Source organism: Crocodylus siamensis, chromosome 9 (assembly GCF_052110815.1).
Source record: "Crocodylus siamensis isolate JL-2025a chromosome 9, ASM5211081v1, whole genome shotgun sequence".
NCBI classification, from domain to species: Eukaryota; Metazoa; Chordata; order Crocodylia; family Crocodylidae; genus Crocodylus; species Crocodylus siamensis.
The window spans coordinates 64816408-64838634 of NC_143403.1; the positions used below are offsets into that span (position 1 = coordinate 64816408).

Consider the following 22227-nt stretch of genomic DNA (forward strand, 5'->3'; position numbering starts at 1 on the left):
AACACATACTTAAGTGCTTTGCTGGATGAGAGCCTAAAACATTAACATTAACCAATAAACTGTGCTAAGTAGCGATGTCAAAACTAGGGCATAGTTTTGGTGGTATTTATTATTATTTGTTTGTATTTGGTGGCACCTACCAGCCCTATGTATGGCCCACTGATCTGCTCTACATACATTGAGCAAGATGACAGCATAGGCCTTGAAAAGCTTTACAATCTAAACAGATGGCATAGGCACTCTCTTCTTCATAGTTTCATAGTTGGTCAGGTCGGAAGGGACCAGAGCAGATCAAGTCCGACCCCCTGCCACGGCAGGAAAAAGTACTGGGGTCAAACGACTGCAGCCAGGTAGACGTCAAGCCTCCTCTTAAAGACCCCCAGGGTAGGAGCCACCACCACTTCACTTGGAGGTTGGTTCCAGACCCTAGCCGCCCTGACCGTGAAGTCGCGCCTCCTGATGTCTAGTCTGAATCCACCCTCTGCCAGCTTGTGACCGTTATTCCTGGTCACTCCTGGTCGTGCTCGGGGGAACGGGGACTCCCCCAATGCCTGCTGGTCCCCTCGGACTAGTTTGTCAACTCATTCTTGCATTAAATGAGTCAGGGGTCCCTCCCTCTTCTACAACGGTGGAAAATAAAGAATTCCCATTATGAGTGGGCAAACCATGGGAAAGAATAAATAAATGCATGTGGGGAATGGGGCGGTTGACCATACACGATCTTTAACTCTGCACAGAAGGCACAAAATGGCTTCTGGCCACTACCCAAATCCACGGTACAGACACAGTTTCATTAAGACATGAAATCCTTCAGTATGTTAAGAAGGCAAGAGAGTTCAGCTGTAATCGTGTCTTTTTCTAAGCATTTTTCTGGCTATGTCAGCCCACACGTGAACTTCAGTCCCTCACAGATGGATGAATCTCTCTTACTTAGTTTTCCAGAAACCACTGTTTCTACTAGCCTCTTTTCCTTTCGAACGTCAGCTGGCATTTACGTAGCATGAGGTTTGGGTGTTGTTACATTCATGTCCAAACCCTCTGGACTCGAAGCAATGCTGGTGAGCATGCAGGAGGACATGTACCTCTCACTAGGGGAAAAAAGAGTAGATATGCTGGGACCAAAATATTACGGCTAAGAGCTCCATCTCTGCAAAGCTTACAACAGTCTCTATGCCGCAGGCTCACATTTCACCGCAAGAACTGGTGATTCCCCCCATCAAAATGGGGTTGGATTGCTGATATCCCCGGGTGTCCACCATCCTTTTACTAAAATGACTTTTACATGGCAGATGGTACAAACAGCCTGGCCTGCTGCATAGTTCTTGGATCTCTGTAAAAATAAAAATTGCCAGACAGCTGACATGCTTTTTTGGCACAGAGTACTGGGCCCCACTGACCGAGGTGGGGAAGTGGAGCTGCCTGGAATAAAATAACAGCTTGAATTTTCTTTGGATTGTCTTTGGCATGTCGTTTGCTCCCTATATTATTTTTGATTCCCGCTGTCTAAGAAGTACCTCGTGACATGCCACGACTCACTCCAGGAACTTCTTTCGGTATCAGATTTATAGGCCCCAATGAAACGCTTCCTTCCCACCATGCACAGATATCATCTCCATTTCTCCTCCCATACATGCCTCAGAAATACTAGCAGATACACAGAGCTGGATTCACATCACCTAGCAAGGACTCTTGTCTCTTGGGGGTAAAAGATTACACTGCAGCTTGAGGTTTCTGTGTAGGAGCTTTCCCATTGGAGATTTCTGAGCTTATGGGCCCTCGAGACCAACACAGGATCACGGGAAAGTAGGGCCGGAAAGGACCTCATGAGGTCATTTAATTTAGTCCAGCCTCCTGCTCAAGGCAGGGTCATCCCTGTCTGGTTATCTCCCCTCCCAGAAAGGTGGAGGGAAGATTGTAGCTATGCTGCACAGCACCACTGCAGCTACACCACAGGGAAGCACCTGCCACTACAAGTACATTGTGCCCTCATTGATGCCAAAAACAGCAGAGATAAATCAGTGCAAACCTTGCCTTACGCTTTCCTTTCCAGCTAAGCAGATTTATGCTAGCTGACATCATGATACTAAATGCATGGCTGTCTTCCTAATGGGCAGGGCAGCAGGCATCGCAGTGCTGATCCAAGCCCCAGTGAAGTACTCCTACGGATGCCAGTGTGCATTGGATCAGACAATAACACAGTCAAGTGGTGGACTGAGAAACGAGTGAGAAAGACAAGAGTTCCTGAGCTCTCTGCTTTGTCAAAGGGCCCTTCTGTGTGGGCCCTGGACAAAGTGCTTAGTTTCATTCTCTGCCAGTTGCTCCATCTGTAACATGGGGCTGCTAGTACGTACAAAACTCCCAAAGACTTTGTCAAGACTAATTAACATCTGTACAGCATACTCCGAATGTCCCATTGGGGCACTTCATTGTACAATGTGGCATATGTGGCAGCATGTATAAGGCTTAATCTTAACAATATGATTACAGAAGTGAAAACATAGTTTACTTTTTAGATCAAGTTCCAACTCCTAATTGTGCTCTGACCTTAATCGCATCTATGTAACCTCAGACTATTAAGGGAAGAATTTGTCCCTTAAAGATGCTGCTTATCTTTTGCGTGTGTTTTGCTTTTCTTCCGTTAGTTAGTGCTTGTTCATTACTTAACTCCCAGCAAATGTGATTACTTCTCAACCTTAAACCGACACAATAAATTTGTTTCAATGAGCAAACCTGAATTCCAGCCAAGTATGATATGGATGTAGCAGCAGAGTGATAAAGATACAAATAATTTCAGCATTGCCTGGTGCCAATTCATCATTAAGCTAACAGGTCAGCTCCAGACTAACAGCTGAGTGCCACATGGTTGTAAATTTTTCTAACATTGTTATTACATTCCTGATATAAACCTGTTAAAACTGTTAATCCCCTGCATTTACTGAAGGGCAGCTAAAATACATCAAGCTGATCATGAGCATTGCTTGTATTCCTCCCCCTCAGCACTCTGGGCTTTAGCAAGACTTGTCTTTGTGTGTCTTGGCTGTGGCTGAACCTAAGATGAGATGTAAAATAGTACTCTAGCACAGTGGTTTTCACTCTGTACTCCATGGACCTCTGGGAGTCCACAGACTATGTCTATGGGGTCTGCAAAAGATGACTATGATCCATCAAAAGTATGTGAATACTCACGTTTACACTTCAAAGGGGTCTGCACCTCCATTTGAAATTTTTTAGGGGTCCACAAATTTTAAAAGGTTGAAAACCACGGTTTTAGCACATTTATAATCCAACACTTATATTCCAACACTGATGGCATTCAAAGAAGCCTTTCTCCCTAAGCTGTTGATCAGTGCACTGATATCAAAGTGCCAATCGTTTTGCATGGGCTTCCAGATTTTAAATTAGACCTCTTGCTCCCTTGGTTTCAGTTTCTCTCTCAGAAAATTGGAATGAAAATACATTTCCATTCCCAGTAAGGTCTCCTGGGACCCAGTACCAATTGGCGTAAGTTGGGACAGCTTCCAAAGCCAGTCTGACCTACGCTGCAGTAGATCCTGAACCACTGAATAAAGGACCCATAATCAGTCTCTGACAGATCCCCTGTGGAAACTGATCCCAGCAGCAAATCAAGCCTGTAAGGCTCTAGAGAAATGTTCAGTATTTTAACTCTCATGGCATTTCAGTCCCTGAAGAGGAAACGTTGCCAGAACACCAAATTTCATACGTTTTTTGTCTCTATAAATGGATCCCAGGGGCAAAATTAATACATGGGAAAAAACAAACACAAAATACTGCAATATTCAGGTTCCTGTCCCTCCCCAATGCGTATCTCTAACCTGATTGTTGCTTTCAGTATCCAAAATCGCAATAGTAAGTGGGAGTCAAGAAAGTACATGCCAAAATTTGCACGCATGCTACAGAAATGCAAATTATTTCAAAATGTGAACAGCCCAGCTGGACGGGGAGATGAGGAAGGAGGGGAGAATGTGTATAGAAATGGAGCAGATGATAAAAAATGGGGAGATCAAGGCTGATTGAAAGTGTAGTAAAACCAACGTATTTTGCATTATGAGGAGAACAGAAGGTAGATGTGTTTGAGGTATGCTATGGAAAGCAGGCGAGAACCTTGTCCACCACGTGCAGTGGTATCATCGAATATGTCATCTAAAATACATTTATATTAACATTAGATTCTTATGACTAAGAACAAAGCTGGAGCTGTCCAGGCTGGTGTCTGATGAGGGACACTGGTCTTGTTTTTAATCCCCTGAAAGCTAAAACTTCAGTCCCAGACTGAGAGAAGTAAAGATTTTTCTTTTTTAAATGGAAAAACATCACACGCCTCCAGAAGACGTTGTTACCTCAAAGACAACTCTGTGTCATCAGCTCAGAGATGTGGCATTCCTGTCATCTGGCCAATGTTCAAAAATATGTACAAGCACACTAAAAAATAGATGAAGGTAAAGACTAGACAGTCTCCAGGTGAAATCTTCTCCTCTAAGCCCCTAGCGTGCGCTGACCTTTACCACTGGCACGTGCAGCCCCATGAAAACCTGCCTCCCTTTGTTATTGGCTGATCAAAATTACTAAGATTCAAAAGAAATGGTCATTGTCTTTGACATTCTGCTGTCAAATGCACTAAATATATGTTGTTGCATGCATAAAATGTACTAAACATATGTTGTTGCATTTATTAAATGCACTAAGTATATGTTGTTGCATAGCAGAATATTTGTAAGGGATGTTACTGGTTTTCCCTGTTCAAAGGGAACAGAGCTTTTAACTGTGTGGAGAGGGCGTCATCTCATTCTCAGGCTGTGAACAGCAAATCATTCTCTTTAAATACCTGGGCTGTGGCATTCATTAAACTCGTCTTCATTAAAAGGAAAACCTACCCAATCAAAGGTAGCTATGCCAACTAGATCCTTTTCATACTGCATGCTTATTCATTTCTACATCCATCCTTTTCTTCCTAATATTAGATTCCACGGGGCTGACGCTGCTTTGTACAGGCTGGCCCGTGTATGTACTTTGGTCCCATAATTTTTCCCGGTTTCCATTGCTTTTAAACCCACTCACCTACATGCCTCCTCCAAATAGCAACCCAAAATCACTGCAAGCTAGCCCCAGGCCAAACAGACATACATTTTCAAATGTGATCAATATTTCAGGTGTCCAGCTTCAGGCCAGCTACATTTGTTTTGACTGATACACAGCCTCTGACTGTGATGGAGACACAGTAGTGGAAGCATCAAAACTACAACAAACAGGATGACTGAAGAAACTGTCTAGGAACAAAAAGTTTTAGTTATTAAAATGTCTTTGAGAATATATCAACTTTTTCCATGGAAAACATGTAGCCCTCTTGGAAAGGTGCATTGTTCATATGCATACTCAAGCCCTTTTCTTTCCACATCTAAGCCAACATGTAAGACTTCACTTAAGAGGGGATAAAATAAAGGAATATACAAATGTAAGAGAGTTGGTATATTTGTACTGCAATTGTTCCCATTGAGCCTTGACAGCCTGTCATTCAGAGGGTTGATCATATGGCATTTCTTAACGCTCACCTCATCCACTTCACAGCACTGAATTGCTCCAGAGGTGAACAGGTATTCGTGTGTGTTATAAACCATGTTATTGTCCCTTTTTCTCAACAGACTTCCAGGGGAATCTGGGGGCGATGATGCAGCGTTTAATGGAAGCATTAGGTTTTATCATTTGGGCATGAGAGAAAACTCTATTATTAAGTATATAGCTCACTGTTACCAGGAATAGTTCAGTTTGTAATCCTCTATAGCTAGGTGGCTTTATTTCTGCCTGCCTCGTAACCTCATAGACAGACCTTAAAGTTATATTGTTACAAGCCACACACTGACTACTAGGGTTGTGCAAAACGGCACTGTTCCATTCCGACTTCAGTTTCGAGGTCTGGACGGAAGAGTGTTTTCTATCAAATATATCACTATATACACTATATATATCACTATAGGTGGGTTGCTTCCCTGCCCCCCACCCGATCCAGCACAGGGGGTGGAGAGGCAGCCCAGCTGGGCTGCCTTCTTGCCCCCTGCCAGATCTTGCGCCAGGGATGGGAAGTCAGCCCAGCTGAACTGACTTCCCTTCCCCAGTGCCATGGTCGAAATGTTTCGACTTTCAAAACATTTTGACTAACCTCATTTTGTTTCGAGGCTATTTCGATGACCTTTGTTTCATTTCGATTTTGCTGTTTCGACCTCAAAATGAGTCAAAACAGTATCGAAACGAAACGGCTGTCGAAATTTTGCACAGCCCTAGTGATTACATAGTTAAGATTGACATATACAATGGGTGTCATTCCCAACTGTCTGTTTCCCTATTTTTATACTTACATTTGAATTTATTGCAACTAAAAAATAAAATCCTGATCTGTCAATTCAAAATCAATCAATCTCTTCAGCCAGACTCCTAAATCACTGGGGTATGGTTCTGGGCTAAGTCTCTAGTAGCATAAGAGGTACAACACACAAGGGCCAGCCAGCGAAGTGGAGTTAAAGTAGATTTAAGTTATGGCAGCCTTCTTGGGTAGCCTTGTGAGCAGGAATGGCGTCACAACCTTGAGGGGTCCCAAGTTGGTCAGGGTGTCTGTTGTATTGCAGTTGCTTTAATATATTGGTCTTGTAGGGGCCAGTGCCCAGAAAGGTAAGTGCACTGCTGCTTAGGGGTTGCAACATTACCCAGAATCTCCACGGTGCTGCATACTGAGGCCATGCCCCTAATCTAAACCCCAGTTCTGCTTCCACTGAATCCTTATATCAAGACTTGTGGCAGAGGAAGGAGAGAAAGTGGGTGTTTCTTCAGGGCTGGACAATCCAGTAAGTCAGAATTAGCTTCTGAGTCTCTCCGGGGCTACTCTAACCCTATTACTAGCTCCAGTCCAGAAGTGTGCTTAAATGAGCTCCCTAGCTTGTTGTTCACTCTAAAGCCAGGAAGCAAAGTCTGTTTTAGGCTGATGTTAGAAAGACTGTAAAGGAAAATCTGACCACTCCTCACTGACCTGCCCATTGTGAATACTCTATTTTACAGTACTGAAAGTATCTCCAGTGCTCACAGATTAATCCTAGGGGCACATGGTTCCCCCCAAAAATGAAAGATGTTGCCTTGCAATTGTGCATCCTTCAGTGTTTCATGAGCTTTGCAAAAGAACTCTTGTCTTGCTCTATCCACTCTTTTATTAAAAATACATTATCACAACAGAGGAAAATAGCTAAGGGTCAAGAGAACTTGATTCTTTTATAACATTAACTACACCTAGTCAGGCAAGATGGACTTTTCAGGGTGCTGACACCATCCATCGCATTGTAGAGACATTTTCCTTGCTTTTAAGCTGATCTATACATTCCACTTAGACACTTCCCATCTCAGTAGCATTTCTGTTTTGTTTCTAATTTGCTATATGGGAAAAAAGAAAGAAAAGGAAACAAAACCAGATCTACTTCAGAGTAACCGAAATGTGGACAATTATGTAAACACTGGAAAAAGGGCATGAAAACAGATGGAACACTCTGGGAGGGTAAAAAGAAAAAAATCCAGTAAAAAAAATATAGATAATAACATCATTATTAAATAGCAGTGGAGAATATGACAATATATTTATGCTCCTAGCCTTTCCTATTTACTGTAACTGAGTTCTCCTTAAGAAGATACAAACTTATTCAACTCCCAAGGCCTTTGGCAACAAATGTGTGAGTTTGATTCCCCAAGTGCCCAGATTTCACAATATTAAAATTTACCCCAGATTTGCTCTTGGATTCTCTTTGCTCTATTTATTTGAATGTTCAGAATCACTTCCAAGTGTAGACTCAGCTAACTTACAATACTGCCCAGTATTTAACTATTTGGATAATATCAGCTATGACACATTTTCACATCAATAAGTTAGAAATGTTTGATGTATTTCAAGTGAAATAAAAATGCAGCTAGGATTGTCCAGTTATGATTACTATGCTCCATAAAGATGCTAACCTGTCTCACATTGGCAAGGATTTGTCTGTTCTGTGCAATTCATCTGTAAATATGAATGATTCTCCTTGTAACTATTCCAAACAATATAAATATCAATATGCTAGAAATGCAGTCTAGTACTTAAGCCATGGTAAGCTCTGATTCTCAACGCCCTGACCTAATTCCTTCTGGCCTTCTACTTCAGAAACTGACCCCAGACTCAGGAGATCTAGGTCCAATTCCTGATTTTGCTGTCACCTCTCTTTGTGAGCTTGATTACATCACTTAATCTATCAGTGCTTTAGTTACCACTCTGTAGAACAGAGATAGTCATAGTTCCCTTCTTTTGTCTAATTGGATGGCAAGTCCTTCAGACAGGGACTGTCTTACTACGGATATGTACAACACCTAGTACAATTATACAAGACTTTGTGCTTCATTTCTATCCTTTGTAAAATGGCTATAATAATAGAAGAGTACTAGAATGATGACAATGTTCTATATTCTAATTCTGATTTCAGTGGAGTTTCACTAAATTCTTACCACGTAACTAAGAGTAAGATTTGACTAGTAGTTTTAACAGTATTAGCATGTCAGTGCTCCTAACGGCAATTTAAGTTACGGGTTATTCCCTCTGTGCAAATCTTTAAGTTAAAATTTCTTTATGTTGCCAGTTGACTTTGTTTCTACCAGAAAGAAATTCTGTGCTCTTCTCACAAAGATGTTGAACAAAACCTGAAACTTGCAAGTTGTTTCAAGGCAAAACCACTATCTGAAGTGATAGCAAACCCATCATTTGGACCAATTAATAGAGAAATAAGAGACACTAGGCATGTCTACATGAGACATTTTACTCAAGATTAGCACTAATTATTAGGGCTCTGAGAAGCTTTGGTCCCTGATTCAATTCAGTGGAGATTCAGCCCAATTTATGGCTGAATCTCCAAATCCAAATCAAATCAGGAGACACTTTAATAGCTGAATCAAACTGGAACCCACTGAATCAATTTGGAGAGATTTGGAAAGATTTGGCAATACGGATATAGACACAGCTTTAAATGTTTTTTCTACATACCTCAAGGTACCAGGCGGCTCGTGAATGCTGCCATGGTGGGGCAGATGAAGCGTCTCATGGGAGTGCAGACGGGTCCCCAGCGTACTTGGCAGCAAACTCAGAAGCAGACCAGAAGCACTTCCCAGTGGCTGATCAGTGAGCTGGGGTGGTGCGGGGGAGCGGGGGCCCTGAGCGCTCAGCAGCAGACCCAGAAGTACTTCTGGTTCACTTCCAGGTTTGCTGCTGAGCATACAGGGGCCCCTGTGGCATAGGCAACTGGTAGGGGGTGCACATGGCCCCCCTGATGGAGCTGGTGCCTCCCCCCCAACAGCTCACACTAACACTGTCGGCAGGGCTGGTGCCCCCCCTGACAGGGCCATTGGCAGCTTCTGCAGGTGCCCCCCCAGATTCAGGAGGATGTACAGTAGTTTGCTCTAATCACAAGTAAATTTGCTGCCTGCAAATGCAAGTAAGAAATTTACTTGTGATTACTTACTGCAGAATAATGCATGTGTAAACACCTGACCAGGAGCAAATGTGCTCCCAGGCAGCCAGAGGTGGGAAATTGCTCCCTGCTCCCAGGAGCTGCCCGCTGCCTACTGCCAGGGCAGGCTCCATCACCAGAGCCCAGGCAAGGACTATGTCCCCTTTTCCCAACAGCAGGGAGCTCCCAGCCCCTGATCCACAATCATGGGGCTGGGACTGGGAGATCCTTATCTCCCAGCGCCAACTCCATGTTTGCAGGGCCTGTGCTGGGAGATTCTTCTCTCCCAGAGTCAGCTCCATGGTTGCGGGGCCTGGGCTGAGAAATTCTTATCAGCGGTATCAGCTCTGCAGTCACAGGGCTAGCTCTGAAAGATTCTTCTCTCCCAACACCAGGTCTGTGGTCACAGGGATGGTGCTGGGATAGGAGAATTTCCCAATACCAGCCCCGTGACTGCAGAGCTAGCACTGGGAGAGAAGAATCTTCCAATGCCAGCCCCACAACCACAGAGCTGGTGCTGGAAGATAAGGATCTCCAAGCCTGGGCTCCAGTGACCATGGGGCTTGGGCTGGGAAATAAGGACCATGGGGCTTGGGCTGGGAGATAAGAATCTCCCAACCCCAATCCCACGACTGCAGAGTGGAAGCTGGGAGCTCCCTGCTGCTGGGAGAGAGGGACATTGTCCCCACCCAGGCTGTGGTGGCAGAGCCTCCTAGGGCTCCCTCTGGCTGCTCCACTGGCCTGGTACAGGACCACAGGCAGTGGGAGCAGTCTACTGATAGGAGCAGCAAATCTCCTCCCACATTCCTGCACATATAGATGTGTGCCCAGGAAAGTTTACTCAGGAGTATTTTATTCTAGAGAAAGCTGTACTGGATTATTTGCACGAGTAGACGCACCCACTCATGAACACTGCATGCCCCTAGAGGCTGGCGGGACACGGCAACCGCCCACAGGTGGCAGCAGCAGTGTCGGTGGTGGAGGCGTGGTGTCGGCACCTGGGAAGCTCCCGCAGGCAGCCATGGCAGTGCCAGCAGCAGGAGGGGGAGGTGGCAAGCACCGACAAGTAGTTGGAGACTACCTGCAGATGTTGCCTGAAGTGTTGGCAGCAGAGGCGAGCACCAACTGCACACGGGCTCCACCGGCAGTGTCAGTGGCACTTTTGGCAGGGGGTGGACCGCCATGCTCAGTGGGTGCATGTGCACCTGAATGTGCCCCCTATGTGTTGCCAACATGCCCACTGTTTTGTAGGCAATGTATTGATGCCATCATATGTGAAGAATCTTTGTGCAAACTGCCAAGGATCTCACTTCCTGGTAAGGCTCAGTGACAGGGTTAGTGGGAAGACTCATTTGGCCAACACAGTCCTAGTTTTGCCAACTGGCATTTGACCAAGTTCTGCTGAAACCATTCAGTAATACAAGCAGTTAGTAAAAAAGCCTATCCACAGGCTGCATATTTCCACAGAAGAGAAAGCACAATCACTAACTCTTTGTACAAAGAAACTGTGGGATGAGAAACTCTAGATGAGGATATTCATTCTCAACTCTTCATCCTTGACTTTGCTCTATCCTTCTCAAACAAGACCTAATTTGCCATTCAAGTGAGAAAACAGCAGCAGGGAGGATGTAGAAAGCACATGTAGAAAGCATAGAGATACTGCTGTATCAATCAGTAACTCAGAAGGTTTTTGAATCAGGTGGGTGGTTGAAATAAGCTCATACTTCTTGTGTTGTAACACCCCCCCCCCCCAAAACACACACGCACCCCTATCCTTCTAGCCACCAAAACTCTTAAACAGCCATATATCAGCTGATCTCCATCTTGAAACTGAGTCACTATGGGTGAAAACGACCTGTTATTTCACCTTCTAGCCTACACCTTAGTTGGCCATTAAAAGGCGGTTCCACATACCATGTTCTCTAGTGCTTTATTTGCCTAAAGTAATGTCAAAAGGGTGAGAACTAAGTGCAGTGAACCACGATTCTCACTGACAATCACGTCTGTCTCATTTCATATTCTATTTCAGTTACAAAAATGAAGTAAAATGAAGACAAGCAATCGAGGTTTAAACAACATTTCAGAAGTCAAGTTTCAGATTTTGCAATAAAGGTGAGATGGGCAGAATGAGCCCAGTTCTACTTCCTTATAATGCATGAATGCAAGTGTGAAGTTAGGGATGGTTGAATGTCGGAAATCTATTTTTTCCATACAAGTGGACACTCTTCTTTGTGCACAGTCTGGAGCTCTTAGTCTTACCTTCAGGGGTACCACTTGCATCAAAATGGCAAAGTTGGTGAGGTGGTTACAAAGGCAGACTGAGTAGTTGAGGTCCCCACTCTCACGCACGCAGCCCTCATTAGACCAGACACCACTTCCATTGCTGCAAAGAACACAAACATTGAACAGGAACTCCTAATAAAATTAACTCTTTCTGACATCAATTGCATGTTAATTCTGTTAAGTAGGAGACTTTTTTTTAATAAACCTTTTGATTCTTAGTAGCTACAATAATATAAAAGACTAATTTAGTTCCATACCCAAGAGGTTTTCTTAACTAAGTCATCTTTACAAAATTAGATAAAACAAGCAGATGCAATAACAAAAGAAGCAGTTGCAATAAGAAATAAGGAAGGTTAGTTTGCATTTGAGTTACAAATTTAAAGTAAATCAGAAAGACAAAACCCTGTGCAGCTATCAGTACAGGGAATGCTTTGTGTCACAACAGCTTTTCAATATACCTTTCAAACATTATAATACAGCCAAAAGAAACACCACAAGAAAAAAACAGAACTGTCCAGAACTGATTTGCATCTTATGTCCACTGAAATTCATGTGCTGCTGAAACTTAGCATGATGAAAGAATATTTAGTCTTCCACACAAATTACCATCTCTAGGTAATTTGTGTACCCAACTGAACCTACTTACCCAAGTAAATCGTATAGAAATACCTGAGCTAAGCATTATACTAACAAGCTAAAGAACCAGTAACAGACTAATTATGGCTTAAGGCAGTTCATTATGGGTTAATTTACCCAGTTTCTTCTAGTGTAGCACAGAGTAAACACTCTGCTAATTGAAAGAATATAGTCCCAACACTAATTCCCTTGAATTCAATCAATGTAGCCATTGCCATTAGAAAGTTGAAGTTTATTACCTGGGATGCTGAAGTTTTTTCCGTAAATTTAAAACAGGAAAAAACCCCTCATAACTGAGATACTGCAAAATGGTAACTGATGGTTGCTGTGGACTTGTTAATGGTGAGGGTGGAAAATCACTGTTACACTCCTCTGGGATAGTTATTTCTAAGGCAAAATTATGAACTACTTGCAGAGCTCCTGGTGGCAAGTAGTTGTGTATAGTACAAGACACAAAGTGCCTCTTCCCACCGCCCTCACTCAGGTCGAATCGTTCCATTGATTTCAGTGGAATTGCCCACCTAGCAAAGTACAATTCAATGTTTGATACACGACAAATTAAGTCTGAAAAAAGGACTGAATGCCAACACCTACAGATCAAATTCAGCAGTCACTTATCTCACTTCAGTGGCACCATACCAACTTACCACCGCATGTTTGGCCTGGCCACCGGAACTGCACTAATCTGTACATGCTGAAGACCTGCCTCACTGATGTCAGTTGACTCGCATGTAATAATTACTGTATACCCAGTGAAGATCTGGACTGAGTTTGTTCCTATTCTACCAATGCCAAATGACACATTGCATTGGACTAATCAGATACATGGCAACAGAATAGACCTCAAAAGATCATCCTGTCCATCTCCCTGCCCTGAAGGCATCTCTGATTCATGATTTTTTTTAAAAATATATCCCAATGAGAAAGTTGTGTAACTTCCTTAGGTGGCTTGTTCCAGATTTTTTGTAATACTTAACCAAGGTTTTTTTGGCTGCACATTGAGCCAATTTATTCTTGTTATACTCCCCATGGACTTGAGGACCAGTTGATCACCATACCCTTGTAACAAACCTTTGTATTATAAAGCATGTGCAGCTTCTCAGTCTTCTCTTTTTTACCAGAAGTCAATCCAAACTCAGTGCTTCCACTTTCTAAACATCTTATTCTTTTTGCTCCTCTCTATCTACTTTTTTCTTAAGCCATGGTGCTCACAACTGTCCACAGTACTCCAGCTGAGACCCCCACCTCTCTTGAGTGCACTGGAGCAATTACCCTTGCGTGTCTTACGTGTGACACTGCTTGTGTATGACACTTAATATATCTCAGAATGTAACTCTGGTTTGTGAAAAAGGCAAATATCATTGATAACTCAAATCACTTTTCTGTGCACCAGAATCCCCAGAATGCTTTTCTACATCGTTCCTGCCTAAACAGTAATTCCATATGAACTTCTGAATATTTGATTTGTTAAGTACTATTTTTCACTTGCTGAAGTCAGATCATTTGTTCAGTTTATCTTGTCAATCTGAACTCTAATTCTGTCCTCTAAAGTGCTTGCAACCTTTCCCAGCTTGGTGCCATTGAGAGAGATTACAAGTAACTTTCATCTGTAATGTCACTGAAAATAATGACTATGACTTGGTCCAGGACAAACCCTTGAGAGACCTCACTTGTAGTGATTTCCCAGTTTGCCAGAGAAACGCTCTGCAACTGTGGTATTTCAACCAACTGTGCTCCCACTTTATTAAAATTTCATTTAAACCATCTTTCCTCAGTTTACTTGTGAGACAGCTACGTGGGATAATGTCAAAAGTTTTGCTAAAGTCAAGATATATTGCATCTATTGTTTCTCCATAATCTGCTAGGCCACCTATCCCACCAAAGAAGGAAATGAGATTGTTTTGACACAATTTGTTCTTGTCTTATCTCACTTTTATTACCCACTAGATGCTTGTAAATTGATCGTCAAATAATTTGTTCTAGTACCTTTCTGGATCAAAAAAAAAAAAAAGCCTGGTTGTTGTATAATACCCCAGGTCCTCCTTTCTCCCCTCATTTTGAAAAACAGGAACTATGCTTGCCCTTCGCTGTCCTCTGGGAACTCTCCTCTCCTCCATGACTTCCCAAAGACATGCTAATAATTCAGAGACTGGCTGCTAATTACTCATACGTTGGTGAGAAAGAGTATCTTGACATAAATAAAGCTCATTTTGGAAGGACAGATTTTCATTATAGTCATTGGTCCTCAGGCAATGCCTCAAGTGGCCTATCCCTAAAAGAACATGATATGGGAGTGCTGCCCCAAACCATATTAAATAAACTTCAATAAAGCATGTTTTTAATTTATTACAATTTATGAATAATCATAACACGAAATGAGTACAGACATCTGGGACAGCTCAACATATCTGCAATGAAATTTTAATAAAACAAGCATGCCGATTCTGTCCATACAAAATTTGGATAGGAGGTATCACAAAATAGTATCAAGTATTGCTACTGTTTCAGTTTTAAAAAACGTTCATCCCTGCTAAATTCTCATAAGTTCTCAGTTAGTATCATTGCACAATTCGCTCAGAAACTCATCACATTTGGAAAAACCAAACACATAAAGTATACTATAAATAGCTATCTAAAGTTACCAGAAAAATAACCACCGTTTGTGGGTAATTGCTGTTTACTCGCTGCAACATAAATTGAAGATGTAAATATGTGTGAAGATGTGAAAATGTACGTACACTTTAACCCTGTGGCAGCTTACTTCATCAATAAATATCTGTCAGGCACAACTCGTTGCTTAAAAATGGGTCTCATTTTGATCTCGTTTTACCGGAGTGAATCAAGCACAACTCCAGTGAAAACAATGACTCTGGTGGAGCTATGCCAAATGACAACATCCAAGTTTCTGGCCTAATGGGTAAAACTATCATAAAACCCGCAGAAATATGAACAGAATCAGCCCTCATAGGTTGGTTTCATCCCCAAACTGTTGATTCTCTCAATAATCCACCTTATCCAGACAGCATCAAATAAAATGAGAAATGCCATGCCTATAGTAAAAGACGACTTTGAAGCTATTTTTGGTATACATCCTGTGGTTTCATTACTTTAACAAATCCTATGAATATAGGGAACAAAGAGAATATCTGTCAAGTAGGCCACAGAGAAACTGTCAAATTTGTCAGAAATAATTAATTTAAGCAGATCACAGTAAAGATGTTCAGAATTACAACACATACCTATAGTCCAGAAATGCACAGTAAAGGTAAACTTTGTTGCTTTTATTCACTGCTTGACTATATTGCCAGGGAGCCTGAAAGAAGAAAAATAGAAATTATAAGGGAGAAAAAGCTAATAATAAATGCAAACATTAAAAGGGCCGAATTCTGCCCTCTGTTTAGCTAGTGTCAATTTTCATTATTTTACTGCCTTCGGTAGAATTAATCCAGATTAACAGAGTGTAACTGAAAGCAGATTTTGTCCAACAGTATTTTATTCCTAGTGCTATGTGCTCAAACCCCAGCTGTGAAAAGCCTTCAGTTTTAATTTAAATGTTAAATCTGAATGTTACACGTTGTGAGTTCCACACGCTGAATTTTACATAGAGTGAGCTGACCCATTTGCTGAAATCCTTTTCCTATTTAAGACAGTAACAAAGCTCTAATAGACCCACTGTGCACAAAGTTAAACATGCTTGTCAACTACCCAAAAAAGCCATAAAACGTTATGGTGAATATCAGTGAAAGTCATGTATTGCAAGGATTAGCAGGCATTTAATCTGCAGAATGGTGATTGTTATTAAACATATAATAAAACCAGTTTCCAAGGTTTGGTTTTAAGAGTTTGGCATTTAGGCAGCACTCTAGCACTTCTCCAAACTGACTACTTGCTGATTCAACCTTCTCTATTCAGAAGGGCTTTTCCGCTGTTACAACGATTTTATGCCAGCTTAACTCCACTCACATAGTCACAGACTGGAGAATCGGGCACAAAATCTGCTACAATCTGCTTTCAAAGGCCTTTTCCATCTTCAATTCACTGCCACATTCATGACGTACAGAATCTCAGGACTGAACTAGATCTCACCTCCAGGTTACTTTTAGGACTTGTCGCATAAGCAAGTTACTGATAAACTAACAGTGGTCCGAACATTACCACACCAGGCCGGCGCTGCTCTCAAACCACAAGATAAGCAAGCACTGCTCTCCTGGTTTTGTACTTAAAAGAAACTTCACAGAGGTCTGAAAATCAAGTGCATACAAGACATTTCTGATGCGGTTTCCCTCTTCACGGCTACAAGAGGTGTCAAGCACAGGCAACACAGAGACCCCCAAACCAGTTCATAACAAAGAACTTCCTATCTTGTCCAGGAGGATCGCTATTGAATTTCAACATACTTCTAGGGTTTACAGCCTCCAAATATCTATCCAACAGATAAGGGCATTTACTAACTGTTCTTGACTCTCCTCTCTAGATAATTTTAACGGAAATTTCTGTTCTACTTGACAGGTGCGCACTGTGCTGCACAGTTATTTGACGGGTGCTACGTACAATCATTTCTCTACATCTTCATCTTAAAAATGAGTAACAAAGTTGGCAAAGAACCTGAGGTGGGGGGAAGCATCATCTCATTCCCCCTTGCCTTCCTAAAGAAGCAATAATTCTACAGAATCTTCTCACGTGCTATCCAAATGCCCCTTTTTCTCCAACAGGGGATCTCTCAAGTGCTAAAGCCTCAACGGTGTCAGGATCAAGCTTGGTGCAAAGCTTTGGGAACACAGCTCTCTGCTTTCACCGCTCTGGCTCTCTTCCTCTGGGAGTGGTCAAGAGTCAAGCTGACCGCAAACAGGTCAAACCAGTGGGTAGGGAGAGCACGGCTGTAATGAGAACCAGCACGGTTTGCAAAACTGAACCCAGAGCTGGAAATTAAGTGGGTGTATTTTCTAATGCTGGCCTCATGCTATCCCTCGGACAAGTTGCATTGGCTCCAAATCTCATTTTCCCCACCTGTAAATGGGTAATGATATGTATCACCATCCTCACAGCGATTTACTAATTATCCAGACAGTGCTTAAACCACTCATAGAACTATATAAATGCTGGGGACTGTTAGTAATGGCCCTCAAGAGGCCACTATGACAGCATGACCTGTCAGAAAATGGTCCAATCTAACCCCTACACCCACTGTGCCACTTTCTTTCACAGGGCGAAGCAGGGAGTATGACTGCAGAAGAGCCAATGTGGTTGATTAATCACAGCTAAAGATCCCCTTCTTGTTTTCTGGTGTATATTAAGATCCTGACACTCCTGCCTGCCCACAGGGTCTGGTTCACAGCTTCCATATTTTGCAAATGTTTTTAATCCTAATTGTCACATTTCTTTTAGAAGGACCTATTGCCACACAAATACTCCAATGATACCGTTTCTAAACTTTTCACATTGTGAACTGCTTCCCTTCTAACAGCCTTGCTTCCAGTACTTGGATCCTGAACTATTTCTGCAGACCAAGAGAGTTAGGGAACTGCAGAAGACTAATGGGCCACAACCAACAGCTTGAAAGCTGCTTTCTGTGATTTCATATAGTCATGAGTTTCCTTGGGAGAGTTTATTTCATTCCACCAGCAGTCAGGGCATAGAGCAGAACCTAAGCTAATGTTCTGGCCATTATGTGTATTATATTGTGTCCATCATGCCTATTGCTCTCTTGAAGAAGGGAATTGAAAGAAATCTTAGAGTGGTTCCTATGACAAATCATTTCCCTTGTATGACAGTGAGAGACAGGATGGCTTAAAAATAAAAGATTTCCTATAGCAAGCTAAACTCAGATGGTAACAGTCATCCTGCATTTGCAAGATAGTTCTAGCTAAGTCTTAATTCTTAATTGACTAAAGGGAAAGGACTCTTGAGGGTCATTGCTTCAGTTATATATTGTAGTTAATAAGATACAGTGCTTCAATTGTGTATTTTAGTTAAGCATTTTGCACAAATAAAACCCAAATGTGCCTCCCTCTGGAAAATGAATAAACAGACGATTGTCTCTCCTGTCAAAGCAAATTTAGCTTTAAACCTAAATATAACAAACTTCAAAGCAGCAGACTGAGTGAGGCCACATGATGTCTAACCTACTATAGTCTATACTGCTACCTACATGTGCGCATATATGGAGAGAGAGAGAGAGAGAACAGATGCACAGATACATTTGTCAATGTGTCTATGCAAAGGTGTCAGCTTACTTGAGTTCTGAGTCTGTCCAATATTTTTGTGTGCATAACAGTGACAAATAGCAGGACGGTCTTTCTAGACCCTCGGCAGGGTCAATCGAGACTTAGTACATACATCTTGAATATTGTCTTTATGTTGTTGCTGTGCTTTTCATTCTTGTCCTAGTTTTTTTTAACTATTTTAGCTTACGTAAAATGGTACATTCCTAGCAAAGACCCAAAAAAAGACATAGGAAAAGAAAAATAAAACCTGTATGCAACTTGTGACTTTATTGGAACAACTTCAGCGAAGTATCTCACCCAGGCCACATCTACATGAGACGCTGACTGCGCAGTCCTTTAGGACTTGCAGACGCGAGTACTAAATGACAGCGCAGTAACCAGCGTCGCTGTGCAGTAGCATCCCCACAGAGCTTCCTGGTGACTCTGACTGCACAGTAGCTCGCTAGTACTGTGCAGAAGCGTCATATCATGTTTTGTGCCCTGCGATGTTACTGCACAGCACTAATAAGTTACTGCGGCGTAGTAATGAGCAGTAAGCGTCTCATGTAGACGCGCTTGCAAAGTCATTCTCCTTTAAGAATTTTACATAGATTTCGGCATAACTGAACAGCAGTGATCTGAGTTATGGGCCCAGTTGTGGTGCATTTACTCTTGGGGGTGATTATCTTAATCTGCCAGCAGTCCTTCTGATATGAGCGGCACTATTTGACAAAGCAGATACTGGGCACCCCGCACAAGGGTAACGTGATCTAGTTGTTTCTGAGTTGTTAACAATAACTCCACCCTCTGTAAACCACTCACAAATACGTGGACTTCATTAAGACTCTACCACAATACTTAATCATTAAAATAGGAATTTCTCCAGTGTAAGAAATTGCCTACAAAGGGGAAAAAGTTCTTATTGATCTCTGATAGCTCACCATCAGGAAAAGTTAATACCTGCTGATGTAGGAAAAACAAATTGATTTGTGTTTCAATACCATTTTTTTTAAGTATAACTGAGTTTGATGGCTCTTATGTAACCTAGATCCTGTAACTTTACTAATATTGATTTAATGACATTGATACCAGATGATTTCATATACAAGCAGGTTTTTACATTAACAGATTATGTCACCTGAGTGTTTATAACTTCTCAGGAAAAAAGTTTATGCAGATCTCCCTGGCTTGAAGAGAGCAAGCATGCTGCTATACAAGAAATTTAAATTATAGAAAGAGATGGCTTCTGAGACTCTGATTCCTGTTGTGCCTGGGTTTTTTGGATCTTGGGACATGGACAATTAAGTGACCACTCCATAAATGCTGCAGCATATTAATTCATGGGGAAATGTTAGCTTTGCTCTTAGAAAAAGTCCACTATGAGCAATTTTATTCAGGAAGAATAGGAAGCCAGATCACACACAATGAATAATGTTTTTAAGAGAAATTATGGATACAGTGGGAATGTATGTCCTTTGCATTGATGTTGTGTGGTGACATCTTTAGCGAGAGGATCTGGCATGCAAAACAAGGTTGATTGATTTGCACGTGTGTTTTCATGGATGCATCTAGCACTAAGCAGAATCGTTAGTAAAACTGATGGTTAGTATCAGGTATAAGGGCAGGGCACGGTGGGGGCCTTATGTGGATGCATGGGAAGGCACTCGATTAGCCTTTCTCCATTGTACTTGCATATTAAAACCATAGGTATTAAAGTCTTTTTGCTTGAGAAATGTTGTTCCTTCAATAGTCACAAAAGAAAGAGAGGAAGAACATCTTCATCACCCAAAAGGATAGTGTAGTATCAGTGCAGCATCCACTGTGTTTCAGATACCCTGGGGAAGGATAATGCCACTTAAGAAACAATACCTCTGCAAACTTTGTTTGGTGCCATGCGTTATTTTCCAGTGCTCTTCACACAAATCAGGGATCTTGGTAAATTCTTGCTACTTAAAAACTAAGCAGCAAGAATTCATTGCGTCTCTGGGGGATACTTGGTGCGTGCTGGGGAATGATGACAATTAGAAGCCCAGGCGCTACACAGGAAGCTGATGAAACGGGGTTACAAAAAAGGGGCTGGGAGACTTCTGGAAAATGTATTAAGACTTCAGGAATATACAACTGCAGAAGACAAATAGCCCCAGCCAGCTGGATGTTTTGGAGAATGGCCAAGCGAGGGGTGGGGTGAGCCTTTGTGAAGTTAGGTTCTTTTTTCCTCTTTATTTTAAAAAGCAAACAGATACCGAGCTGTGCAGTGGCAGCTGCAAAGTGAAGAGGGCACCTGCCTTCCACTTTGGCAGATACTTTTCTCATTTGCAAAAAACCAGAACTCAGGGAGGCAGATCCACAGCTGGTGTACACGGGGGTAGCTCTGTGCACCGCTAATGGACTGGGGCCTGTTTACATGGGCTGAGAATCCAGCCTACGAAGAAGATCAGCTTGGAGTGTAATCAACCTTTAAGCATTTTCCCAACTTTTTCCTGTGTTCCTCACAAGGATTTCAGCTATCCTGGATTGCTGTCCATGTCGAGGATGACATGCTTAATTGACTAGGTTCTCCCACCTAATATAATATTTCCTTTGCATTTTCCTGATTGCCTGAAAGAACTGAAGTACATTTACCCACAGAGTGCAACAAAGGGCTCAGAATGACTGTCCGCTTTACAGGCTGGTCACATTTGTTTTAGGCAGTTAGATATTTTAAAGAAACAGCTTAGTGCACCAGAACCTAGTCTTAGTCCTCCAAAACCATTGTATTCACAGTCCGTTGCTAGATTGTGCCCTAAAAAGAAGTCATCCACATAATGGAAAATTGCAATTCCGTTCTTCTATACTAGAATATAATTTATTAAGGCTTAAAGCCAGAGCTTTCACTGGGCTAAGTCAGCTGAGCCACTTTACTCCAGCTGTGGTTCTAGGACTAGCCAATGAAAAAGTTTGGCCCAAGGATCAACAGGAACACTGCCAAGAGTACCAGGATGGGTTACAAAATCCTAGGATGCTGCAAAGCATGGAAGCCTGTGATAGACAAGTCACATAAGGAATAAAAATGGTGAAATCTTAGAGGCTATGATTGGAACAGCTTGCCGTAATAGTGAACATAGATTGCTTTCAAATTTCCTTTTGCCTGAGGTAAGAAGCAATCAACGCACAAAATTTCTGCAGGAATTTTGTTCATAAACTGCTACATGTCAGTGACCTTCCCTGATTCTTTGAATTGTGCTTTTAACAGCTGCTGTGTCCAGGAGGCAGGTATGCAGGATTGAAAAGTGATGACAAAGAGTGTGGGCAGCAGAATGAAAACCATCTTATCTGCTTCTAAACCAGTGTTCTGGTTTAGGGGGAAAAAAGAGGGAGGGAGAGGATAAGGAAAAGGAAAAGGGGGACAGCCTTCTGAATTCTGGTGTTCGATTATTGTACCTTGCAATGTATGTTTGATTAGTTCTGGATGTATGCAGTACCAAATGTCCTGTCTGCCTGCGGGGAGGAGAAGTGGGACGGTAGCTTTTTTATAACAAGAGCCATCCATTTAAAAACATCTCAGTCAGTTTTCCTGAAGTGCTGGACTAAGGAAAACACCCAGCCCA

At 42.2% G+C, this 22227-nt stretch overlaps 1 protein-coding gene across 2 annotated transcripts in view; it reads right to left on the bottom strand.

Moving 5' to 3' along the window:
• The window catches only part of ADGRD1 (adhesion G protein-coupled receptor D1), a 237932-nt gene that overhangs the window by 95776 nt on the left and 119929 nt on the right, over positions 1–22227 (bottom strand). For both annotated transcript variants that reach the window (XM_090062339.1, XM_090062340.1), the window contains 2 exons: positions 15677–15750; positions 11778–11901 (listed from right to left, as the gene is read on the bottom strand). In XM_090062339.1, coding sequence (XP_089918465.1) covers positions 11778–11901; positions 15677–15750 — 198 coding nt within the window. The remainder of the gene's footprint in view (positions 1–11777; positions 11902–15676; positions 15751–22227) is intronic.